The sequence below is a fragment of the Pituophis catenifer genome, unplaced genomic scaffold, assembly GCF_029215685.1.
Source record: "Pituophis catenifer annectens isolate HBS135680 unplaced genomic scaffold, rPitCat1.0.hap2 SCAF_1, whole genome shotgun sequence".
NCBI lineage: Eukaryota > Metazoa > Chordata > Lepidosauria > Squamata > Colubridae > Pituophis > Pituophis catenifer.
The window spans coordinates 266,031,148-266,059,064 of record NW_027256881.1 but is presented as its reverse complement, the minus strand read 5'-3'; the positions used below and the strand labels follow the sequence as shown (position 1 = coordinate 266,059,064).

General features: G+C 40.2%; 1 protein-coding gene across 1 annotated transcript; it reads right to left on the bottom strand.

The window, feature by feature from the left end:
• Window positions 1-208: 208 nt before the first annotated feature.
• Window positions 209-20,249, bottom strand: CCND1 (cyclin D1). Its single transcript, XM_070935224.1, has 5 exons — window positions 19,767-20,249; window positions 17,946-18,161; window positions 16,921-17,080; window positions 10,508-10,656; window positions 209-1,330 (listed from the first exon to the last, which is right to left on the bottom strand). Exons 1-5 carry the CDS (start codon window positions 19,962-19,964, stop codon window positions 1,175-1,177), a joined length of 879 nt encoding a protein of 292 aa, XP_070791325.1. The 5' UTR covers window positions 19,965-20,249; the 3' UTR covers window positions 209-1,174.
• Window positions 20,250-27,917: the final 7,668 nt, after the last annotated feature.

Below are 27,917 nucleotides of genomic sequence, written 5' to 3'. Positions count from 1 at the left end.
TTAGGAAGATATCCTGGCAATTTTGTGAATGCAATTTCTCTGACTGGAATACAACCTTCAGGTGGAAAAAAAAAAGACCAAAAAACACACCTTTCCTCAACACCATAGTTAAATGCACTTGCTTTGCAATTCCAAGTTTGCAACAAGCACTTTATATATATATATATATTTATATATATATTTATATATAATTTCCAAACCATTCCATTTGAAGAAAAAATTCCCACACACAAAAAAAGGAAGTATTTCCTATACCTAATGAACTGAAAGTGCTTTGAAATGGAATGGTTTTACAACTTTTTTTAAGAGATAAGCTGTGGATTCAACCTGGACATAAGTAGGCTGTGTATCTTTTGGGTTAAAACTAGTATGTTTTATGTATACACAGGTAACTATAAAAAATAGGAAGGTTACAAAAATATATTATGTCACTATTGCAATTTCTCTTTATTGTTGGAACATATGTTAACGCCTTTCTCTGGCCATGCTAAGGTGGAACTCTAGAAGGCTTATGCACAGGCAATCCACAGGCAGAGAAGATTAACATATAATAATGATGTATGCTAACATATACTAATGTAAAGATTACATTAACCATTTATAAGGTGAAGAGGCTAAACCTAAGAGAATAAAATAAACATTTGCAGATGACTTATAAAGTGACTAAATGCATAAGCAAGCAAGATAGAGAAAAGCCTAGAACTGCATTAAAGCTATGCTTTTTAAAATGGAAAACGCACACACAAACCCAAAACACATAAAATCTATCTAAAAACACCCTCTTCTACTTTAAAAATGGTTGGCTTTTTAATATGCAAGAAACAAATCTAATACTCCCCTGGCGACGTGTGTTGCTTGTAATGCCTAGTCTGTAACATATATGCATGCATACATACACATACGTATGCAGCAAAGTTCCTAGAGAGATCATGCAGATACTACTTTATTTTTCTTTTTTTAAGACAGTTGGGAAATTAGGGAGGGTGGGTTGCCTGCTAAACTGATAAAGGGAAGGAAGGAATAGCAAGGAAAAAGAATGAATAACATTTTCCCTTCTGGTATAAAATGTTCTGGAGAAAAGGTTTTCTGGGGAGATCTTGATACCAATTCCTTCTCAGATGCCCTTTTGTCATTTGCTGGAACAGCCAAGTAAATCCAATCACTGAAGTCCTCCTTAAATATTCACATCTCTAACATCAGTGGGTGTGCAGGAAAGATCAGCTTCCTCTTCAACAGTCTTTGTTTCTGAAGATACGTTGTGTTGTTGTGCCTGGCGAAGACTAGATTCAAGGAGAGATTCAATCTGTTCTTGGCAGGCTCGTAAACAATCCTGTAGATGTTTAAGAGAAAGGGGCAGGGGAAGGACAATAAAATTTTCTTTAGAAATACAGGGAACTATCATATTCTTCCAAACAAAGGGGTTAAATACCATGGCTTCCATCTACACAATGGCATTTTTCCTTGCTCTCTTCTGTTAATGAGGAAAGAGGAATTCATTCCACTGGCAAATCTCATTCTGGCATCAAAGGATACCAACCTCCATTCTCCTAACTCAAAGGCCAATTTCACTTGAGACAGTTTTCAATAGTTATTGATACTATCTTTCTTCAAAAACTTTGGACCTATTGGTTGAAGATGGTATGTAAAAGTACCTGTCTGTCTGTCAGTCCATCCATGATATTTGACTATAGGAAGAGTTCGGCCATATATATATATATGATTTGGAGACACTGACTCAAAGCCGAAGACATAAAAGTTAAGAAATTTATTTAATCAGCAGACCTTGCAAGCAACTCTAGCAGTTGCTTGCTACCATTCTAAATAAAGGAACAATGCTTGTCTTCATTGCAAAATGGTTACTTCCTATCTTGAAAAAAAGCTATATCGGTTGTGTTTTTTTCTGGTGTAAATAAAAAATATAAGCAGCATGGACAGGTTTTCAGGTTTCCAGAAGATTTACCTTAAAAAACAAAAAAGGTGGAGGTTGGGATAGGGCACAGGAGGAACCAATGTAAAATACTGAGATAATTATCTAAACCATCCTATCTCAAAGTAAAGTAAAAATATACAAAGTATTTTAAATCAGACATACTAATAACATAATTTCAAAACAAGAAAAAGGATGTAAAGTAATTTTGCAACCAATCTTCACATCTACAACCTTCATAGGTGTGTAAAGCAAAGGAAAATTGAAGTAAGATTATAAGCACAGCCATGGTTTCACTTAGCAAACATTTTGCTTAACAATCAAGTTGCCAGTCTCGACTATAGTTGCTGAATAACGACTACTTGCATTGTGACTTCAAAGTTGTCTCCTGATCCAATATATTTTAGGTATATTGGATTACAATGTTTGATATCCCCCCAAAGCATGGGGAAGAATTACGACTATTGAAGATCATGGATGCTATAGACCTGGGGAACCAAACCGAGATCCAGAAGCACCAATGGGCCTATAGAACATCTCCACTGAGGTCCTTCAATCTATCCGATTCTCAACATTTTAAAAAAAATCATTAAAAAAAACAGATCACTTGAATATTCCAAAGAAAATTACAGCCTCTAGGCTTCAAATGTCTGTCTAGAAAATAGATGAAATATAAAAAGGAATAATAGAGAAGCAGCGGCAAGATATTTTGTCACCTTAGGCAATAACACGCACTCTAGCAGCCATTTGGTGAGGTTGTCTACAACCTACCCTCAAGATTTCAAATGGATTTGTGTAACAAGATGACCAGAGATACTCATTTATAGAAAAATGAAATTGGAGGTAATCAGGCAGGTTTCTGTAAAGTATATTAAGGTTCCTGGAAATCCTGAAAGGACAAAACAAACAAACCTCCCAAGTATCTTCCTCAAAGAATCATCTATGTATTTCATTGTATACATTTGATGGCATAAGTTGATTCCTGGTTTCTATAGCAGATCTGGAATTTCTCTGATAGAAATATGCATTATCAATTAGAAATTAAACATAGCAAACAGCCACCACCAGGTATACTCATGTTCTGGTGCAATACCTTTCTCTGTTACAACCATTGTGATAATAGTTACCTTAAAATGCACAAAATAAACAATTCCACAGTAGTTTGCTCAACTTCCCTAGCTCCCTGTTTACTCCTGTCTCTAACAAACATTGTCTCAACATGTTTAACACTGTGCATTAAGAACTTTGAAGTTTTCTTTTGGGATTGCCTTTTCTGATTTAACCTATGACATGCACTAGCCCTTGTGGCGAACTCAGTCTTCCATGATAAATTGCCGTCAAAAGTGTTAGGATGTGCATGACTGAAAATGAATGTTGCTTTCCTGAGATGGTGACCTGCCTGCTGTTTTCTTTCTTTTCTGTTTCAGTTCTGCCTTCAGAGGCTTCTTGGGTGATCTACCAGCTTTTCACTGATTCTACTGCCACAAGAACTTTCTCTACCACATAGCATTGGGATAAAATAAGATTAAAAACCCAAGCTTACAATTCCCTGCAAGGCTCTTCTGAGAGAGAGGGAGGTTAATCCTACCTCTAAGCAGATCAGACCATCAGTTACAGCTCACTGAAAACAAATAACCCTTGACCTTTACTGATTTAAACTCTAGTGTAATATTTCCTCTTGACAGAGACTATTTTAACTAGCAAAAAGAAACATCCCATATCTTTTAAGTCTTTGTGCCATACATTATTTCTCTGCTGTTGGCTTTTCCCAATAAAGACATGAAGATGGGATGTCCATTATATGAAATAACACTTTTGATCATACATATTCTCCATTAAATACCAATAAATTTCAACTCCAAAGAAAGTGTAAAGGGAAGACTTCCACCATATTTTTCTTCTCTCCTCCCTTCCCCTTCTCCACACTTCTTTTTGCTTTCAGTCTGGGAAAGTTCCGAGGTTGCCTCAACCGTAACTATACGCCATATTCAGCAATTCCATTTGGGGGAAAATGGGATACATATTTCTCTCATGGTTCTATTCTTGACTAACCAAGTGTGAAATGTTATCTTCCTAAGTTCTCTGTTGGAATTCAGTAGACTGTCTAAGATGAATATATATCCATTTGATTGACAATGAAGAAAAAATTCCCAAACCTAAAGACCAGCTGCCAACTCTATAAGTAAAATAATAGGGTGTCCAAGGCCTTATCGCTTTCGTGGTGTGTTTCACAGTTCAATACACTATCAAGAAGTAAACTGTCCCTTTTTGGTTCTGCTCTTAGCAGTCAAACTGAAATTCATTTCTATGCCACTGCACTTCAGGAAGCATTCCTACCTATCCTTGAGCTAGGAAAGAAGAAAATAGCAGTCTATAGAGGTGGCCCCCATTTAATAACCCTTGTCAGGACCATCTGAACTTGCAATGGAGTGGGGGAGGTGAACAAGTAATTTCTGGCTGTTGAAATGCCATGATTACAACTTGGGTGCTCGGCATCCATCTCATGATTGTGATGTCACAGCATCCTACAGTGATATGATTGCCATTTGTGAGGTTCCATGCCAACTTCCCACAAGCAGTCTATGGAAAGCTGGAAGAAAGTTGAAAATTACAATTACGTGAGGTTCTTGCTTAATAACTAGTGTGGGTCTCACTTAAAACAGTAACTGGGGACAGCTGTTGCTAAGTGATTCAGTCACCACAGTTTATAATCATTTTGCTTAGCTACAGAAATTCTGGTCCCAATTACCATTTTTAAGCAAGGACTACCTGCGATGTTGATAAATTCCAATCTGCCTTTGGAATTTGAGTTGGGGATGAGAGAAAGATCATTAGTTCAAACTTTGTTCCTTTTACTTATAGCTTAAATCTGCATTTAACTCAATAAGGATTTTTGGAAGTAGCAAGTTAACACTAACTTATTTTCTCTCAAGCCATCATAAAGTAAAACACAAGATGCCTCTGAATTTTTCTATGTATCAGAAAACATGGAGAACAAGGGTGGTAGAGGGCCATATCTGGGATACAGCACTCTAAAAGTTTTATGTAATGCACACATCTGGAAAAGATATTGGGTATCAGATGACAGAATACAAATTATTGGCTGGCAGTGGCAACTTCAGAAGCCATGTCTATGGAATCCTCTTTTATATATTATATTAGGTTGAACCACAGCTATATTAAGGCAATAATATAATAACCAATATAATAACCACTGTGCTACCACAAACTCCGTGGTGACGCAGTGGGTAGAATGCAGTACTGCAAGCTAATTCTGCTGACTGCTAGCTACCAGCAATTCAGCAGTTCAATTCTCACCAGCTCAAAGTTGACTTAGCCTTCCATCCTTCTGAGGTCAGTAAAATGAGGACCCAGATTGTTGGGCAAAATGCTGACTCTGTAAATCACTTAGGGCTATAAAGCACTAGGAAGGAATATATAAATCTAAGTGCTACTGCTATCATTAAAATTGTTAATCTCTGCTTCTGCTAATAAAGCAATATATGAGAGTATACTATTCTAACCGAAAATAGTTTTTTGAAAGATCACATTTTAATGAATTTCTAACTGTTAAAATATTTTACCTGTTAAATTGTATAAATACTGTAGTGCAACAATAATTCTTTCACTAGGCTTTGGGATCATAATTTATTAGAGAGCTCTTCTATAGCTGTATTGTGTTATCAGTTCTGTGTACTCATTATTTTTACATTATTTTATTATGTGTTTGTGTTAACAATTAGTTTTGTTTTTAATTTGTCTAAGTTGCCCAAAGTCTCAAGAACGCCAGTAAAATAACTATAAAATAGACTTCAATTTCACTCTCCAACCTTCATGACCATCATATCTGATAAAGAACATGAGGATGGGGCACAGAAAGAGTGGCTGTACTTTCATGCTTCTTCCTCCATACTCCGTACGTGAAAGAGATTTCAAGCAGCAATATCATACAGTAATTTAAAACATTTGTAGGCTTAAAGCTTTTCTAAGCCAGTCCTGAGTTGACATCAAATTAGTTTGCTACTTTTACTAGTTTAAAAGATGAACATGCTTAGGTAAAAACAGTAAAAATCAAAAAGGGAGGCAGCTTTAACATTTATTGTCTATTTGGAATACAAACAAAATGTTCTATGGATGAGGAGGGCTGACAAACTCCAATTTATTAATAAACAACACAGAAACCTGATAAAACTGACTTTTGCCTGACATTTATCTGAAGGTGTGAAAATGGTCTAATAATGAGGTGAGAAGCCAAATTAATGGGAGACATTTCAAGAGACTTTATTATGGTTATCAGACTTCTAATTACCTCAGATAAAAGCAAAATGGGGAAACTGGAGTCCTAACAATATAAACATGAATCATGAAGGAATTCCAATCAGATGCTATTACATAGTGCATTTTTTGTAATTAAAAGAAAATGTTTAATTACAAAACCTTCAAATCCTTAGCCATCTATCCTAGATAATAACTGGAAATATATTTCAAATTGTTCAAATGGAATTACTTGAGGAATGCAGCATTTTTTACATTCTGAAGTTCCTACTCAGACTTTTTATGGCACAGCTATACGATAACTATTATACTGGTTAAAGACCAAAATAAAGATTGCCTAAATGTTATGCCAGAAATAAATACCCCTCCCCCTCACACATATACATACATGTTTTAGAGACTATATTAACTCATATTCTACCATTCCTAATTCATCCTATAGGAATCGCAACAAAATCATCAAGAAACAAATGAGATCATCCTGTCACTGTTTTGGTAAAAAAGGAAAAAAATAGTGAATTACTGTGAATACAAGAAGTGATGTGGGTCACAGCTCCTTTAAAGTCCTGTCACATGACTTCAAATTATCATGAGCTAGGTCCAAAAATGTCTGAATGTTGAGAAAACTGCTGTTGCTTTGTATAAATGCTTGGGTCTAGATTAGCAGATTTGCACAGCATTGTGATAACTGAAGGGATTGTGGGGCTTGAAATCTAACACATCTGTGTGCACCAGGTTGTGGAAGGCTGTTCAAAGGCAGTTCTCATGTGCCTGCGTAAGAGTTTAGTTAAGTAAAACATCACTGGATTTATTTTTTCTCTTTTTATAAGAATAATATGGCATTCTAGCCTAAAATTAAAACAGCTCTTCTGTGAGTAGCACACCTTTCCAGGTGAAGTGGAAAACACCTTCCTCAGGACGAATGATCCATAGACTGAGGCCCTTTGTTCTCAGCGATAAAGCTCCTCTTTGAAAAGGTAGCTTTGCCCTTGATCATGTTATATGGAAAGGCACTGTTACACCTGGTCAGAAACATGTCATGCAACAGGATCTAACACAAACTTAGAAATCAAGCATGCTTAAATATGATTTTCTTTTGAATTCAAGATAAGTGGCTGAAAGCTCAGATGGAATTTTGAGAATATGCTTCGGGGCAAAATGGCTTCTACTGAAGACATGGCTGTTCACAAAATGGCTGCCATATGGTAGGCATGGCCAAGCCCAAAACGGTCACCGCTCAGAAAGTAAATTAGACTCCTGCAAGATGCTCTCTACCATCCCACTGACACTTTGTAACATCATCATAACTCCAAAGCACTTCTCAATAGGCTAGCTTCTCATTATATTTTACTAGAAAAACATTTTTAAAAAGTGATCTTGGAAAGGATTTTAGCAGGCATTATTTCAGACTCCAGGAGTAACAGTGGTACCTGCACACACCATGTTGCCTACCATGTTGTGCTATTACCAATATAGTAAATCAGCTCTGCTAATTTTCCAGGAAAGAACTAAACTAAACTGCTTGTGAGTTGCTAGAACAATTCTGCTCTCTTATCTGAACATTTCAGGCAGCCCAAGATTTCCACAGCAAATTCACAGTTGAAAAATGAACATTTTAAAGATGTCTTTCCCAAAAAAAACCCCCAGTCTATTAAAATATATGAAATTTGAGAATAGCTGATGAAGTTGCAGATGAAGACCTCTATATACTAAGCACTATCTTTGCACATCATCAAAAATAACTGCTTAATTCAGAAGTCCTGCAAAGGCTTTGATAAAAGGAACTGAATAAACATCAATTTTGGCTAAATTGCATCATAACATCTTGAACCCATGTAGGCTTTTAGACAGAACATTCTTGGCAAGGCTGCCATAATCCAGTGTGGAAACTGTGCAATGCATAAAAGTGCCACGTGGGGTGGGGTGGGATGCCAGTTGCAAAAGGGGGGACGGAGGAAGAGAGAAATGTTACCATTAACACAGGCTCACTAATCCTGAACATGTACAATTGACCACGGAGACAGAATCTATGCCATGGCATAACTACATTTAATATTTTTTTGAATATGAAAAAAATCAATTGTGGAATTCTGCATAAGGTGCCTTGTATGTTAGCAGTGACCCTGATTCTTAGCATTATTATCTATACCCTATACTATAGGGCGGGATATAAATTCAATAAATAAATAAATAAATAAATAAATAAATAAATAAATAAATAAATAAATAAATAAATAAATAAATAAATAAATAAATAAATAAAAATACTTGTACTATAGTAGCACTAAAACATATTTTTCCATGCTTGATTATTTTTCATCCTTGTAATGGAGACTATGGAGGACAGGACAGCCTTCAAATAGAGAAAATTATGAGTATATTAGAACAAGGTGACTATTAACAAAGCCTGGTCTGAAAGATCTTAAACATGACCCCAAAATATATTGCCTTGCTCTCAGTGGAATGCAATTTCTATTAAACTAAACACATCTTTATGAAACCTATTTGGTCCCAATTGGGAAACATGTTGAAGGCCTACAAGGTAGCAGAAGCTTGTCCCAAAATGGCATTTTGAATTGTACACGCTGCTTGCCCTAGTTTAACTCTATTTAGCCACTCTTTTGCTGCACTTAAGTGATGAATTCAGGAGCGTTGCGGTTCCTGGTTTTTTACACTAAATGCTCATAATTCTGATAAAAGTTTTCTCTCAATCTATGTCAAAAAATTAAGGATGTGTGTACATGAAAGAGAATTGTTTGAGAAATACTATAATAAACAAAACTGGCCATCAAAATGCCTCAATATATTATTCCTTGTGAGACCTTAAAATGTTTAAGAGGGTCTGTGATTGTTCTCTATCCACAATTCTCAGGGAAAGACCCTGAGAGGAGGTTGGGGGAAACACACAACGGGCACCTCAGAACCTACTTAGAAGAGAAAGATCCTGGAAAAGAGAGGTAAGGGTTTCTTAGTTGGTCTCCTCCACGCCACACAATGCCATTACTAGCTGTCCTGTGAGAAGGATCTTCAAAATTTGGTCTTAAATTATATATACTGCATTTTTATTTAAAAATGCTCTTACTGATGGCAAGAAAGACACTTGGGGACAACCGCTATAGCTGGATTGTAGCAATATTTTAAGGATATAGGATGGTTTTGGCTGTGTGCTCAGGATTTGGATGCAAAACCATAAGGCTGATTTTATTTGATACATTGTTGGCATTTGGAGACCTCACAAGAACTTATTTCAACCATCTATTTACTGGGTTTTCACATTGTTCCAAAACAAAGCTAAACTTTGTCTTAAGTTCACACACCATTATAGCATGGATCATTGACTTTAGGTCTCCCTTGTAGGCGCCTTTCCTGCCCATTCATTCATGAAAGGTTTATTGCTCACCAGTTACTGATGAGCATCTCCAGGAAGCTTTGGGGTGGGGAAGCAGGAAAAGAACCATCCAGGTTTTCACAAAATTATGGGACATATATTTTTGGGCATTTTAATAGAGGGAGGCTGAGGAAGAAGTAATTCAGCATTATTTTCTGTAGTCTCAAATAGTAAACCAATTATATAATTAGAATGCTCTTAGGATGGCAGTCTTCTCCCTTTTAACCATTTAGTAGTAGAGAATCTTCACCGTAATTACATAGAATTAAAAATACTATTAAGTTTGCTCATTGCAATAACTATGTTCCTCCTATTTTAAGTGCTGCTTTCTTCTGCAGTGCAATTACCTTTAAACCAAACCAATGTAGCTTTGATTCCCTTTGCTTAGACTAGTTTTAGCCCATATCATATGGTAATATATCTGGTTATTAATGTATTTGAAAAACACAGCAGAAGACAAGGTGTCTTGCTGTGAAGCATTCTCCTTGACTGTTTTTTTTTTTTTTCATTTTTGTATTTATAATGGAAATGTTTTAAAATTCATTTTAAAATTGTTTGCCTCCTGGAGTCAATTGCTAAGATGAGCAGCCATACAAATGAATGAATGATTAAATAAATAAATAAATAAAGCAACCTTTCAGTTTTTTCAGGACCGGAATTCACAAATAGGTTGAGTCAGCCTTCCATCCTTTCTAAGGTAGGTAAAATGAGGACCCGGATTGTGGGGGCAATAAGCTGACAAAAGTATGAAGGCTATTGCTTAACACATTGTAAGCCACCCTGAGTCTCAGGAGAAATAAATAAATAAATAAAAAATAGAACAAACACCATGTGGAGGTACACAGTTATCAATTTAAATACAAATCAGAATTCAGTGACAGCAAAATAGATTCACTTGAGGATCAAGAATCACTTACCGGATCACATTTGATAACTTTTGATAGGAAAGGTGTGAGGCATTGATAAGAGAGAAAAGAATTAGTGTTTCCAAGGTGAAGACCTTGCACTGCTGCTACCACACTACCGGCTGCAATCATGGAAGGTGGGTTTGAAATAAATTTAACATCTGTTGGAAAACAAAAAGAAAGACATTACCGTATAAACCATTGTGTATAAGGTAACACTGAAATGGTAAACAATGTAAAGGTGCAGCCTGTGATAAAACACAGAAGACCCTATTCCAATATTCACAGGCATTTATGCATATTGTTATTCCTAGAACACATCCCTGGATTATTTCTGGTCTCCTATAAACATCCCCAAGTAAATCAGCCAAGAGTTAAAGGAAACTTACATTAATTGTGTCTATCAATGACAAAGCATTTGGTATCTATGTTAGGACTAACAGATCTGGTAACAAAAAAAAAAAAACCTAGAACACTAGATGGCAGTAAATAAACTGTTGCTGCCACCCAGTGGTTGTGTGGAATTCTGCAGCCTATATTTGACAGCCTCCAACAAGATAGAATGGGGATTGTGGTTAGGCCTTATTGCACCAAACCTGAAAGGTGGGTTGAAACTTGAATAAAAGGTTTTCTATTGAAAATCCTCCTCTAACTGTTGAGCATCATTTATCTTTTGATGATAGGTTTGCTGGTGAAACTAGGACAATGTGCAGATCATAACGTTGGCCACACTTTCTAAATGTTCTCCTGTTTTCTAATCAAGCATACTTTTCTTTGTGAGTGCAATGCAACGCATCGTCTGCCAGACCAATTATATATTTACTCAGAATAAAAGAACTTGGTAAAGTTTATTCTTGCAGCCCAACATATCCTGTTGGTACGTGATGAGGTATCCTCATCACATAATCTTAGTTATCTCTTAGAAAAAGGCAAACGCACCCCATCAAATTGCAATACTCTCCAATCTGTAAGTAAATATATATGTTTAAACATTCCCTTCTGCAAAGGCTTTGTTTCACACTTTTCCCTTATCAGCAAGTGCCTGCTAGCCTTGGCAATAGGGATGGTGTAGCTAAGTGAAGGGGGTCCCACAAATTGGCAGATAATCAGTTACATTCTGATGTAACACCCTGCTGACAAGAACCTGGGCCAATTTCCAAGCTGCATTGCTGTAGGTCTTGGTATAAAACCACTCCTCTGATTGATTGGCTGTAACTGCCATCAAAAATGTTATTCCTTCTTACAACAACAAAAGTAATCATTTGCACTTTTAGGCTAAAATTCCTTCTGAGGAGGAGGATTTGATTCACACATCTGACCAGGGCTAAGAAGTGGAACAAGCTTTAATATCTAATTAATATATGCTATCCTATCGGCATCAGTTTAAGAAATATTCTTAGCAACCTGTATCTGGACAGTTCCTTAATTATTTCAATGCAGCTCTATGCTGCTGAGAATCCTCCAAATGATCTGAAGAGCTGTGTTTGGAATAGTTTTGATATATAAATTTTTATGACTTTTGAAATAGCATATGTCACTTAAAGATTCACGCCAGCATTTTATCACATTGCATCACGGTAATTATTTTTCTTTTGAATAGGACAGATCCAAAATGGCAAACCTACAATGAACTTCTTTCCAACATTCCACCCCCAATTTATCTATTAATTAGGTAAACTGAGGATTTTCCATTTCATTCATTCACATATGTGTGTGAGAGAGAGACGGAGGGGGGAGAGGGAGAGGGAAGGAGAGAAAGAAAGAAAGAAAGAAAAAGAAAGATCTATTCCATCAATAGTAGGAATTAATTTTAGACCAGTCAACAAAAGCAACAATTCCAAATTAACATTTTGACTGAGGGATAATCTACAATTAATATTGGTCCTTTACCTGAAGAGTGAAGGCAATTCATAATGCAGTAATATTTACAAGCGTAACATGCAATTGCACATTCTGAAGGTGTCAAATTACATACTAAATTTATTTAATCAATTTGTTTGCCTGCCCAATTTACAACTGTTACTCTGGGTAATTAATATCAGTTCAAATTCAAGCAAACAAAAAATGACCAAAACAAAATAGATATAATACATCAAAGGCCAACCATATTTTCTGAACCTTTGCAAAAAAAAAAAAAAAAATCATTTAATATCCTGGTCCTAGGAAAAGAACCATTTATTCCACAGGGGTGGGGCCATTCAAATTGTATATGGGGAGGGGAAGCTGATGCTGTTCTACAGGATAGGCCCATCACCAGAGGTGGCCCATCCAGTAGGTCCCATCAAATGACACTTTCATAGATGGATCAAAAGCACACCTATTCATCCCAATAGATCTTTATAGGACAAACAGAGATAATCAGATGGGTGGCTCCAAAAATAACATAGCTCTATGTCTTGATGAGTGATTTTTGTGGTAACCAACATCTTGAATTGAATCTGGAAGCCTGCTGGAGGCCAATGCAGCTCACAAAGTAGTGCAGATGGCATCATGTTTGGGAACATTAAATGTGGCCTTCTGAACCAGTTGTGGCTTCCAACACAGCAGCCTATAAGATATGCAAAGATTCCTTCAGGCAGTTTTTCCACTCTGATGCTTTACAAGTCCCAGAATTCACATACAGGCAATATTCATAGCCAATATATAATATTTGTTAAATACTGTTTAATGTTTGAGGTTCTTATTTTGGAGAGGTCTGAACTGCTGCTAGTGTGCATTATGCAGACTTTGTAAGAGTTTAAGTTCCACTTTTATTTATTACAAGCATTTGAAAAATGGCTGCTTATTGAACAAATTACAAGAGACATTTTATTAATCAAACATCATTTCCCCACTTATGAAGGATTGTTCGTAGTATTTTTCCCTTTTGAATTAAAAAAAAATATTTAAGAGCCAGATCTATTATAGATCATATTAAGATGATCCCACAGGGACTTTTGGGAATCCATTAAAAAAACACCTCCCTTTCAAGATGGCAATAAACGAGAACATGAATTCCTGGTCCCAGTCTTTCTTTCTGAGATGGGAAAAGTGTTAATGAAGTTTAAATGACCAGTTTGTGTCTGTCCCCATAACCACCCCATGTTCCCATAACAAGCCGCATGGACAGACTTTTTTTGTTGCGACCCAACAAGGAATTATTTGTGGCAGAGACCACTAATTTCAGCATATTAATCAGGGGGCCCCTCTTGGCTGTAATTGGATGCCCGCAAGTGAAGAGCGTGGCATCATTGTCAGCCTTCATCGCCTCATCTTGCACTATTGAACGCTCCAGAACAAGGGGGCTTCGGTGAGATGAATTAGACCTGACATAGCTACAATGGGGAAGAGGCCCCCTCAATTGAAGCACACATCCCCAGCAGCCTATCTGAGACTTCATCCAAAAAGAATAAACAACTTCAGTGTGGTTAAAAAAAAAAAAAAAAAGGAGGGGTGGCGGAGGGAGAAGAATGCCAGCCACCCTGAAGGGAAGACAAAGCAGGCATCTAGGCACTGTGGCGCTTTAAAAAAAAATTCCTAACAAGGCAAGTCACCCCCTTTTCCTTTTTCAATGGAGCAGCAATTCCATCTGTCTGGAGAGCCGGGGGCTATGAATGAAAATCTTTTCATTGAGCCAAATCAAAACTCTGAACATAAATCACCGGCTGCAAGATTCAACAAGTTCCAACTGGTCACATACCTTGAGACTTCAAATTTTTAAAAGCCTTGAGAATGGAACAACTAGGGCAAGCAAGGTTTCAAAAGAGAATGACTTTTATCGGGGGAAATCAATAATAGCAATAGTAATAATTAATAGTAATGATCTTGATTATGCCTAGGCAACCAGATGAACACAATGAAAAACGGTCATGCCTGATATTTATTCCTATTAATCATTTGGCTTTTATGTGCAAGAGCTTCTCCTTAGCAATGGCCTCAGCATCGCTTTTACTCTATTATATTCCTGTTCTGATTTGCAAGTCTTTATTCGTTTTAAGTGAAACTACTCATGACTCCCGCTTTTTGCAACCCAATCCTCATATGAGCAGAAAATATTATCTTTGGTAAAAACATATAACAAAACAAAGCACTGCAAAATAATCCATTTGGGCCAGGGATACAATGGAAAGAAGAGACAAAATTCTTTTCATCATCATTTTTACTTTTAGAAAAATTTTCTCTGTATCTAACACAAAGGCATGCTCACCCTAATCTTCAATCTCTTTTTCTCTTCCCCTACCTCCATTTCATCTAAACCATTTTCTTCCAGTATTAAACTTGAGAGATGTTGTGTTGGATCTTTCTCCAGGGGGCCTCTCTACCTTACATATCTGTGCTTTAAAGAATCACGAATCGGGCAAATAGGTAATTCCTACAATGAACTTTGAATGAAACTTCCATTCGTTGCAGGAGTTTGTTATTCATCCAGATGAAAACTCGGCAAAAGAGCAACACGGACATAGAAAGTCCTCAGTGTGCAACAGAAAGACAAACATCCACATCTTGGTCTAGGTATTCCCAATTAATCTAATGACTGCTAAAGATAAATTTGCCAAGATAAAACCCTATTAACTAATGTTGATTTAGGCAAAATTCACACTGACTTCCTTGGGGTTGGGGGCTCCCTTGTTGACCTCCACACTTCCTTTAAGCTTGTGTAAAACGTTTCTAGACAAGGTTTGCATTCATCAATTCATTTTCCGGTTCTACGTATGGCCATTTAGAACAATGTTTAAGATAGGCCTCAAGACCTGCCTTCTAAAGAGAAACATAACAACGCTGACAGCAGATCAAAGTACTTGGCCCTTTGCAAGCCTCCAACCTTTGAACTATTCTTGTTTTCATCATTGTGGGACTCTTTCTGCCAGCGCCACAATCCAGGTTAAACATCCCCATACCCTAAAGAATAAGGCTGGGCAGGCATTTGAAAGAAAGAGTCTATTAAACGAACATCGTGGCGGCAAAAGAGGGTGATTAAAAAAAAGCTTTTACTTAAAAAAAATAGATGATTATATTTGTTAGAACTATTCTAAAATGTTCTAAGGATTTTAGCAGCTTGGCAAAGAATCCATTTTCCAGAAAATCTTAAACTGCCATCTCTCTTTGGTAACTAGGCTTAGAAGAAAGGTAAGCTTGAAAAATACCTAATATTTACATATTTTCTGTGGCCAGCTTTCCAAACCAGACTGCAGTGGAGAAACCATTTAAAATGGCATATTCTTTTTGATGGTTTGCTATTTTTCTTGGATGTTTCCACCAATTCCATTTCAGGTGTGACATCACAAACACTGCTGAGTGTTACCTCTGGCACCAACTTGACCCTTGGAATTTATATGCCTTTCAGGTTTTCAATCTTAGATAAATCCCTGTTTTCTTGTGCCCATCTGGGATCAGATGAGTCATATACATACAAATCAATCTAAGCGATCCTGGTATGCGCGACTTTAAAACATTCAACTGGATACATCTAGAAGACCCCAATTCAGTTTGGAACAGGTTGTACGATATCCTCGCTAATCAACCTTACAAGTGTTTGAAAGAACATGTGTCCATATTGTCTTGTTCTTCCTAATTACTCTGCTTTGGCATTTTCTCCTCTCTGGCCTATTCCCACCTTTAATTTTTATTTTTATTTTTTTATTAAAAAAGCAGCAGCTAGTCTACCTGGACAACGGGAATGCAGGGCTGCATTTCTGACCCCATGCTCCTGCTTGTTTGAATGGGTGTGGCAGCAGCAATCAAGGAAATGAAACAACAGCAGGCAAAGTTTGGAGGAGTTTGAGAATGCAAGCATGCGCAGACACACAGATTGCCCTTGAAACCCAACACCAGGCCTCTCTGTGAAATCCTGGAGCTTAGTCAGTGTCTCTAGCTCCTCCTGAGGCTTTAAGTGCACATGGCTGCAGCCAAGCACGTGGTCAGACTCAACCCTTAGCCAGGAACCTTTTACAGTACCCTCTTCTTGTTTCTCCTGGAAAGGAGAAACAGAGTTATAAAGAATTCAGTTAGGAAAGACAGTCTGGGAAAGAACAAGAATGAAATCAGAGGTTCCAGGGAAAACCTAACCTATGTTTGTAACTCTGAATTCTTTTTAAACAGCAATGCAATATTCAAGTCCTAAGAGCCTAATGACCTTGCAGCCATTTACCCATTCCTGCTAGCTGAGCTGGCAACGTCCTACTCTGACACTACAGATCTAAAAGCACCAATTTCAGCCTTGAAGCCATCCAGAAATGCCACTTGCAGAGGCCAACTCACCTTTAGCAAAGTAATCCAGGTTCTGGGAGCAAGCTCATGTTCTTTGCAAGCATTAGCTTTGCTGAGCTACTGCCACCCATTTTATAGTGTGCCCCTGTAAGAATTCTGGACAGTGGAAAAGGGAAGCGGGTGCATTTGCTGGGGCACATAGAAACATAACACGCCTTCGGAGAGTGCAAGGCTCATACCTGTTGCACAGAGAGCCACAAAAGTCTGGGCGTGTTTACGGATGATCTGCTTGCTGTCCTCAGCCACAGGCATTTTATTTAGAAAATGTTCAATAAAATCATGAGGAGTCGTGGCAGCCAGATTCCATTTCAGCTTATTCACCAGAAGCAGTTCCATTTGCTGGGTTGGAATGAACAGAAGAGAAGAAGGAACAAGAAAAAAAATATGTGGTTATGAAGTTCTCTGTTTATAAATAGTTAGGCAGACAAGTTGTTTTGTTGTCTTCTCACCCTGTTCTACATCACTTCAGTTTAGGCCTTCTGCTTCATCAATTTCTGAACCCTTGCCAAATTTAGCAGCAACCATTGTGCTACAGAGAAGAACATAAATAGGCAAGGTGGGTGCCTTTCTAGATGAAAATTACATAATTCTGTTCCCTTCCCCCACCATTTCCAGACACTATCATCACCCAGCTGTTTTGAACTAATGTGCATTAACTAGGCAAATTGTTCAAATTTAACACAAGAGGGCGCTAGCCACTCATTTTATCCCCCTATCTTGTTACTGTATTTTTCCTAGAGTGAATAATATGGATTTAACATATTAGGAAATTTTCATTCAATTAATCTACTGCACCATGTGGGCTGCAGCTGCCCAGAGGTTGACAAATATCCCAAGACTAAATGCATCGACTGGCTTCCTCCTTCCCACAAGAAAATGGTTTGATTCTGATTCTGATGCATATTCACTTGAGAATAAACGTGGTTGAGTTCGATGGCACATGTCTTTCTATAGTGTGGTTGCATTGAAAACATTGCAATTCAGCTTCCATTCAAAAATAGGGAGAACACTGTTATATATTCTATTTTATCAGGAAGTCTAATAGCTTGCATATTTAAAGACTGAAATAATTTTATGGGAAAACCACATAATCTTAAACAAAAAGTATTACCTGGGAGAATGGAATTAGTTTTTCTAAAAAAAAAAAAAAAATTAGTTCCTTCCTATAATTTGCTTCCCCAATGCAATAAAAACAGGAAATTACCAGTAATTCATTAGGTTTAATGGAGTTATCAGTGTAAATACACAGTTTTTCTGCTGTTAGAGGAATAGTTTCCTTCATTTTTGAAGCCACGAACATACAAGTAGCTCCGAGTAGTTGCAAGCGGCTTTTCTTGATGGGTTCAAAAGAGAGGTATCGGTCCAAATAATTCATTGCCAAGGGGAAAACTTCTTCTTCACATTTCTGTTCCTCACAAACCTGTAAGGAAGGGGGAAAATGGGGGGAAAAAGAGAGACATGCTAGAAAGCTTTTACTCCCTGAATTAAGTTGGTCTCTTTTCTTTCTGATAACAAATATATTTTGGAGAAAGAAAGCAAAAGAAAATAAAATAATCCACAAATAATTCAGCATCCTTTATTTAGTTTTTGTTTTTTTAAAAAAACTATGAAATCTGTAATGTGCAGAAGAAGTGAAAGAGAAAGTCGCAAGAGAAGAAAATGTGCTTTTCCGAAATGCGGGCGGACATTTGGACGAAAAGACCAAAATAGGGTGTCTGAAACCCCAAGATTTACCAACAGGCAACCTCAAGAAAGCAATCTGGACTTCAAAATGTTGGGGGGGCATATGCCTTGGTGCCCCCTATTGGTTCCATTTGGCTTGAGAGTGGCTGATTCCCCCCCCCTTTCCTCGAGACACAAAGGTGGCGTCGAGAGGCAGCTGCAAGCTTTTTCCCCAGACGTCATCTTTTCAAAAAATATTTAAAAATATTTAAAAAATCACCAGAGCCCCGCAAATTGGCTGAAAACAACCACGAGGGGATCCTTTACTGATCCCCGTTGTGATAGAAAAGGGGGGGCTTCCAAAAAGACCTCCCCGAAGTCAAACTCCAAGACCCCCCATTCCTCTTCCCTCCCTTCCTAGAGAAGCAACGTGCGACATTTGCTTGCACCCAGGGTTTCAAAAATTAATTAAAAATAGTTCGCAAGCACCCAGAGCTTCGGGAAAGGACTTAAAATATAGCCCAGTCTGTCCTGATTCTGGTAGGACTCCTTTGAAACATGTCTCAAGGGAAAAACACGAAACCCACACTATTTTTTGCCGGGCGACCTTGCCGACAAGTTTCTGTAGCAAAAGCATGTCTTCCAAAGGGGGGGGGGGAGGGAAAGGAAGAGACTAAAACCACCCTATGCTCTGAACAAAGGAAAGTTTCAACCAGCAACTCCCCGAGATTTGCAAGCCAAGATCTTGATCCCTCAGCCCGGTGGCCCCGCGGGGACCCCACTTTTCTCCGCCGAGCTTTTCCCCTTTCTAATTATTAATAAACACTTGGCCTTTGCAATAAAAGAACAAAGATGGCGCATAATACTGGCACCAGGAGCACTTGCATACGTGTCCACGGATATTAATTTAAAATAAAATCCCCATCAAATGCATGGCCAGCTTGAGGGGCCACCGAAGAACCCGGGGGCGACATTCTGGGTTCGCGGGCTCTAACGATACCGCCTTGGGAATCCATAGACCTACAAGAGGGGTGTGTGCGTTGGGGGAGGGCGACTTCGGAAACTTCCAAAACTTACTCGGGCACCCCGGCTTCTGCCCGGATTCCTGTTACAGGGGTTCCCAAAGGTCTGAATCGGGCTGACAGGGCGCGCGATCGGCATTCCGCGATCTCTCGCCCGAATCCATGCAGCCCAAGAAGGACAAGCCCGACCGCTGGGAGGGGGACGACGGAGACCTCTCGGCAAGTTGTTTTAGGGTGCAGGAAGCGGGGCTCGGGGCTTAAAAGAGATGAAAGAAAAACGCCTAGGACACAAGGATCGCTTTATTTCTAGAAAGCCCGAAACTTTTGCGAAGCGCGTTTACCTCCAACATCCAAGTGGCCACTATTTTCCTCATATATGGTAAGATCTCCTTTTGCACGCACTTGAAGTAGGAGACGGAGGGCGAACAAGTCTCCTCCGCTTTCAGCATAGTCTGCAAGACCCTGTCATTGAGGAGGTTGGCATCTTGATAGGCTCTCCGGATGGTCTCGACTTCACAGCAGAGCAGCTGATGTTCCATGTCTTCTGCCACCGCCGCTGCCGCCTCCACCAACGCCGCCGCCGCCGTTCTTCTTCTTCTTCTTCCTCTTCTTCTTCTTCTGCGGACTCCAAGGGCTGAGTCAGTATGTTCTGGCGCTCCCCCTGAGTCCCTCAGATGCTGCTCGCTGCTGTGGCTGCTGCTGCCGTTGCCGCTGCTACTGCTACAGCCCTCTGGAGGCTGCAAAACTTTCTAACTTCCAACAAAACTCTCCTGTATGAGTCCCCGTGTGACGTTACTGTTGTTAAGCAGAGATCAAAGCGCCAAGAGAGAATGCGAAAGAGAGGGGGAAAGGAGCGAAGCCAAAAGCAGGGGGCCGAGCCGTAAAGCCATCCCATAGGCTTCAAGTCCTTCCCCTTTGCTTAGCTGAACAGACGCAGGGCTAAATTTTAATGCAAATGCAAATGAGGACAAGGGCTCGCTTTCTTTTCTCCCCCCACCTCCCTCTCTCTCTCTCTTTTTTTTTCTAGGGGGAAGGAGCGAAGTGGTGGGGGAAGCCCAAATGGTCTTTCCTTCCACCCCCCCCACCACTCCCCGATCAGGCAGAATTTCTTAAAAATGGAGAGGGCTCCGCGAGGCGAATGATGAATGAGGCTAGGCCACACACAGGCATGTTGGGGCAGAATATGGGCTGGAAGACGGGCTCCGGGTGCTTTTCTTTTCTTTTTTCTTCAAGAAAAGGCACACCGCCGCCCCGGTTTCGCCAGAGCACCAGGATCTAGATAGCTGAGTGTTGATTTTTTATTTCCCCCCCCCATTTTTTTTTTAATGAGAACCCCGCCATTTTCAGAAAAGAGTTCGGAATAAAAGGGCGGTAGTTGTCAAACGCCCCCCCCTCCCCATGGATTAAGGACTTCCTAGTGATCCAAAATATACGCCTTCAAAAAGTCTGTCCTTATCTCTCTGCTTGGTATCTTTTAATGTTGAAGGAGACCACCCTGTTCTTAAGGGCGACCCTCCGAGGTGTTGGGGACCGAGTCTGCACGAGGCTGGGCTCGAGCTACAGGATGTCACTACTGTATGCCATCTCGTCCGCGGTGGCCAGAAAAGCAGCATTATGGACCCAGGAAGGGCACTGCCTTGGTGAGAGAGTAGGAGAAGGGGGGCATTCAGCCTCCCCCCACCCAAGTACTACCCAGTGAAAATCCAAGCGTATTTAAGCAAGATGGTGGCTACAGTTTCTTCCAGGGCACAGAGTTGGACACGAGAGAGGAAGACGAAGTGCAGTCATTTTGCCCCTGGGTTTAAGTCCCATGCAAAAACCCAGGGAGAAGTTCTCATTCATTCTTTTCAATAGGACGGTTTGGTTTTACTTCTACCATGAATTATACAGGCGGATGCATTCCGCAAACATTTTTTAGAAAGCACGTGGCAAGTGGGTTCGCAAGCCGGTGGTGGAGCAAGCTTCAGCTCTTTGCATTTAAAAATGTTCATGTCCCCGGGGTTTCAAACACGCAAATTAATAAAATTGTATTACCTTCAGGGAATAAAAGGTGTGCAATAACCCCTGGGAGTGGCAATTCCAAGCAATCAATTAAAAGTCCCAAGCATGCCATGCTTAATATTTTTGTTAGCAAAACCGCCTTGGGAGACCCTGCATACCCAGTATTCATTTGAAATCGCAAATCTTCAACCTCCAAATGTAATTCATACTTCGAGGGCTGGGTTCGTGCTGCTCCTTTCTTTGTGTATATTATAACCTTTGCCCATGTGGTGCCTTACCCTCCTCGTGTCTACTTCTACGCCAAGTCTCAATGAGGTTTAATCCAGAATAAAAGGGCACAAATGCAATTCTCAGGCAAGGCTGTTTTATGACTTTGTTAAGAGGTAAGTGGATTCGGATCCTATGTTACTCAGCAGTAAGTTCCACTTTGTGGTGGAGCTTTCTCCCTCCCCAAAACAGAACTCAGCCTGACCTTCCTTCAAGCTGGTTGTGCGCATGTATGCCTTTAGATCTATGTCTATATGCCTTATTTTTGTCTGTGTGTGCACTTTTGTTTCACCATTCTAAGGGAAGCTCAGCCTCGCCTTTAGAAATGTTAAATAAACGCCCCGCAAATGCTAGACGCCTTGACATATAAACATAAAGGATATCTCTGCATAATTCCTGACCTCTGCCCCTCCCCATTGAAGCATTCGCGTTGGGAAAGGAAGCTAGCTACCTCTGCTCTCGATCCAAGCATTTGCGTCTCCAACTTTTATTTCTTAATTTACTTTTAGTAAATAATAGTCAGTCAATAACCAGCTACGTGCACTTTCTCTCTCCCAAACAATATTTGCTTTGTAAAATCAGCTCCCTTTCCAGTGGTTTTTTTTTTGTTTGTTTTTTGGAAAAGGAACACGGTGAGAGCAATGTTGTTTCTTCATTCATAAAAATGTGCATCGGTGTGGCAGGAGACCTGGATTTTTGAGACGGAGTGGTATCAGCTACAGCTTTTCCGGAGACCCCCTCATACCATCGCCCTCCAGCTGAGACGCCTGCCCAGAAAGATTGCCTTCTGCTGCGTGTGGCAATATTGCAGGGGCGAGATCGCCCACTTAAAACAAAATTGGCTCTAATTCCTGGAGGGAACTCCCCCCCTCCCCAACTGGGCTCCAATACAAGAGGAAACTGGAATTAGCATAAACCAATAGGGGAATAGATCTGTTACCAGGCGGATCAGGCAGATCTGAACTAGGAACTTGTTTGATTTCTCTCTGACAAGACGAAAGGGATTTGGTCAAAAGTGCCGGAATTACCGAAAAGCGTAAAAGCGAAGATGGGGAAAACTTCGCTGAAACGCTCATTCCGCTGCTGAATTTGTCTCTTTCTCCTATTCTTTGTTAAAAGATCAAAAGAGAAACATGGATCGAGACAGGCTTTTTTTTTTTTTAACCAAGACACATTTGCCGTGCTTTTTGTAAATGGTGCCAAGGTCTGTCTGGGTGCAGCTTTAAAGCTCGTTCGGGGACCGAAGTGGAACATTTGGCTTCTTAGTCCCTGCGTGATGCGGCGGCCACCTATCTTTCTGCAACTATCCCAGAAATTTACCAATTCGTATTGTCCCTTAACTCTTATGTAGAGAATCATCGCGGGAGTGTTCCGAAATAGGATTACACATACTGTGCTATTTTTCCCCGCTCCCCCGATTTTTTCTTCTTCCTTGGGCTATTTTTCCATTTCGGGAGAAAGAGCAACCAGCAAATTCTATGCCGATCCAGGGACTCTCTGCTACTTGGAAGACATGCACTTTTGCCTCGATCCCCAGCAATGGGAACCAACCTTCTTTTGTTTGTAAGAATGCCACACAGTAAATTAAACAAACCACTTCCCACATGTGTAGGTGGAATCTCACCTTGAGCTAGATACCTGATGGGCAACTTTGAAGGAGTTCTCCCCCTACTTTTCTCTCCCACCCTCGCCGCTGATCAATGTTTGCCATTGTTACAAATCTTTCCATAAAAAAGTATGCAGCTCCTTCGGAGCTCACGCTCAGCTTTACCTGGAGCGGTTAAAGCACGCACAGAGTTTATTTTTCACCCTCGGTTTAAAACACGCACACAGATCTCGGGAGGTAAATTACGATTTTAGCTTCTCCGTCCGATCAGCGACATTTTTCAACATTGCCTACCTCGTGGTCACGACCATTGCTGGGGAAGGGGGTGGTGGGGAGAGAGAGCTTTTCCTTTCTCTCAATACTGTACACGACCATCTCAGTAAAATATTAGCTCCAGACGGGGTGGGGGTGGGAGACACCTCAACTTCAGATTTAATACTACGAAAAGGGTAAGGATCCCGCTTCGGAGGGCTAAAACTGGAGAGTTCGGGAGAATTGACTTGGATACTAATTCGCCGGGATTTGGGAGCGATCCTCCATGCCACTCAATTCCAGCAGGCTTGCTTGCTTGAGAAGCTATTTTGCAAACTTCAGCCTGTATGCTTACGGGAAAGTAAGCGCCTGTACTTAGGGGCTTGCTCCTAGGTGAGTTTAGGTGGGCTCATTAGCCAAGAAGCTTCCAACTGCAAAAGGAGAGCATTATTTATCTAGATCCCCAAGACAGGGATCGGGCAACCTTGTACCTCTCCCTCTTTCTCAACACGTGAAGGAAGCGGACGCGCATTCAGAAACTGTTAGATCTTGTCTACCGATGTAAGCACATCGGCTGCCTTGTACCTTGAAACGGGCTACAGGCGGTGTATATTCCTGAGGTTGCCTACCACACCGCGGCGCGCGCATTTCCTCCCAGCCTTCAGCCTTTCAAAGCATCGTGCGACTAGCCAACCCAGTTTCTCTCGGTCCCTGTCTCCAACCAAGTATTTAACGCGTGAAATCTTAATTTTTTTCGCTTCTTTTCTCTCTCTCTCTCTCTCTCTCTTTCCCCCCCTCCCCCGCTTGGTGAGCGTGTGTGCATGGCCTCCCCGTTTCCCCCTCTCCCTGTGAGAAATTCGATATTCGATCTGCTTCCCCTGTCTTTGCGTGGATTGGATAATAGCGACATCAGGAAGTTGGAACTTCTGCGTGAAGAAGAATCTTGCAGGCAGTTTCTCATGATGTAATCAGCATTCCACCCCCTCCCCCGCGCGCCTCGCTTTCTACAAAGTATATATGCAATGCAACCCCTTGGAAATAGGGAGGGGGCGTCAGAAACTTGGAAGTTATCTGTTGCTGTGCTGGAGAGGTGTGGTTTAAGCCGAGTTTAGATCTTTTCTCTCTCTCCCAGCCTCCCGGTCTCGAGAAAGGAAGCAATAATCGTCATGGGATTATGCATTCTGACTTAAAAAGCAAAATCGCAAAGGCTCCCCCTTACGTAAGGGCCATTGACTACATTGTATCTGAATAAAAGAGGGAGATCAAAATGCAACTGGATAATGCAAATTATGATTTTTTTTCCGGGACCTGAGCACTTTTCCATAATTTCCCAGACTCTTGAAACGCTAGGAAGGGGTAGGGCGAGGGAAAATGTTAACCTACTTCTCAAACGCGTTTTGAGATTTTAAGAGATGATAGCCTTTTGTTGGCTTCTTTTGTGTGTATGTGTGTGTGTTTTTTTAAAAAAAGGGGGGGGGATTGAATGGCATCTGTATTTTAATGAGAAAAGACGCTGTTCGTTTAATTCTCCTGGTCTCCTTATTTTCCCACGCCAAATTCCTGGGGGAGGGGTAGATCCTAAGCACTTTAAAAGTTAATGCCAATCCTTCTAGGTGAGCAGGGATTGTATCAAAATCGAGACCGGGAAAAATCTAGAATGATATCGTTTTAATTGAGGCTTCTTTCCTCTGATCATTAAATGGAAGCGCGGTGAATTCCTATCATTCTTGCCTGTGCCTAAGTTAACAAGCCCACATGGTTTCTCTTATCACCATCACTAACCGTAATGTTTCTAAGAGGCGAGCCCACAAGAACAGAGAAAGATAGACCTCAAATGGTTACTGTTCTCATCATTGAATATGTTTTTTTGTGAAGCTTCCTACTTCTTAGCTCCCTCCAGGCAAAACAAAAGGCAGGGCATGGGATTTCATTTATTTTTAAAATATTGTTTTAGGAACTGGACTGGGAACAAAATCATAGGTGCAGAGACATGGAAGAAAAAATAAATCCTTTTGATTTTTTTTTTTTAAGTATCTGAGCTTTGTGTCATCCCTATTTTAAATTAAATCTATTACTTAATAGAAACAGAACTGGGATTGTTTGAACATGGAGGCCTGGCTTCAGAGTAAATATGCTCATGATTGTGTTCTTTGCTTCTGTAACGAAGTTGTTAATGGTGCAGAATAGGAAGTGGGTGAATTATTATTATTGTCAGAATACAAATAGGAATTAGGGCAAATGTCAAGCAGTTTAGGAATCATATCATAGTTCTTGGCTTGCTGCTGAGGCATTCTCTGTCACTGCTTCTCTGCACCAAATGGTGTCCAGTTGCAGTTTGTTCATTTCTAAGGGCTCTTTCTCCACAGCCACATGGATGTGTTGTCCATCCTCCTTTAGTCAGCGGTCTTCTATGTTGGTAAACTGCATCCACAGCCAACAAGGGCAGTGATGATGATGCCCGCACAGGACCTGTCAGGATTTGCTTTCAGGATTGACACTGGTGAATTTTCAACTACCCTTTCTCCTATACCAGTGAGAAAACTGAACAGCTGACTGTCCCAGAGGTTCTTTTTCAAAAGGCAACTGGACTTTCTTGGTTTTTTTCCTTTGAAAATATTTAAGCTAGAAAGTCCAGTTGCCTTTTGGAAAAGCACCTTTGGGACAACCATGACCTGGATCAGTGGTGAAATCCAAATTTTTTTACTACTGGTTCTGTGGGCGTGGCTTGCTGGGCGTGGTGTGGTGTGGCTTGCTGGGCATAGCAGGGAAAGGATACTGCAAAATCTCCATTCCCACCCCACTCCAGGGGAAGGATACTGCAAATTCCTCACTCCTGAGGGAAGGATATTGCAAAATCTCCATTCCCACCCCACTCTGGGGCCAGCCAGAGGTGATATTTGCCGGTTCTCCAAACTGCTCAAAATTTCCGCTACCAGTTCTCCAGAACCTGTCAGAACCTGCTGGATTTCACCCCTGACCTGGATGATTGAGAATCTCTGTAGGCCAACAGCTAACTGCCTTTGTGAATGTATTGGATTGGGGTGTGGAGTTGTCATTACAGGTAGTCCTCGACATACGACCACAAATTTCTGTTGTTAAATGAGACATTTGTTAAGTGAATTTTGTTCCATTTTACAATCTTTCTTGCCACCGTTGTTAAGTGAATCACTTGAAGTTGTCAGGTTAGTAACACAATTGTTAAAGGAATCTGGTTTTCCCATTAAAGTTGCTTGTCAGAAGATCTCAAAAGGAGACTACATGACCCTGAGACACTGCAACTGTCACAAGTATGAATCAGTTGCCAAAAATCTGAATTTTGATCACATGACCATGGGTATGCTGCAACAGTCGTAAGTGTGAAAAAACGGTCATAAGTCACTTTTTTCGGTGCCATCATAACTTTGAACGGTTGCTAAATGAATTGTTGTGAGTTGAGGACTACCTGTATTTCTTTCGCCAGCCTCTGTAGTGTTCACGGTGAGCTTCTCAGAGCAGGAAGGCCAGCAACAGAAAGAGGGGATCGTGCGTTGAGTTGGGCACTGCTCGCGCTGAGTGGGTTCAGGGAGAAAGTGCTATGTTGTGAGGTAAGAGAACATGGCTGCCATAACAGTTTAAATCCACATTGTTTCATGAGTCCCGTTAGCCAAGAGGAAGGGCAGGATGTGCCTCGGGAAGGAAGGTCCCAAAGCTACATTGTGGAGCACAGTGATTGCTGTCCTTTGGAGCTCTGTGTTTAGACCCCAAGCTAATACTAGTGTGTTACTACCAGGAAAAGTGACTTTAGTCTCTGCACGCCTGCTCAGTATAGCAATAGCACTAGTAATAGTAATAGCACTTAGACTTATATACCAGTGGTCACCAAACTGGTCCGTGGTCCACAAGAAAATTTTGGTGGTCCGCAGAAAAATTATTAGCATTTTTTATATTGCGCTAAATACTATTTATCTTTTTAAAAATTCATATTAGTGGTCCGTGGGATTTAAAATTATCAATTTAGTAGTCCCTGAGGTCCGAAAGGTTGGTGACCCCTGTTATATACCACATCATAGTGCTTTACAGCCCTCGCTAAGCGGTTTACAGTGTCAGCATATTTCCCCCAACAATCTGGGTCCTCATTTTACCAACCTTGGAAGGATGGAAGGCTGAGTCAACCTTGAGCCTGATGAAATTTGAACTGCCAAATTACAGGCAGAAGTAGCTTGCAGTACTGCATGCGAACCACTGTGCCACTAGGGCTCATCTTAGGGAGATGATTGTATTTTATTTAATTCTGATATTGCTCCAGTTACTTCCAAAAGCTTTCTTAAGGGTAACCCTTTGGCTTACAAATGGCTTTCTCCTTTGGAGGCTCCAACTTCATTTTCAT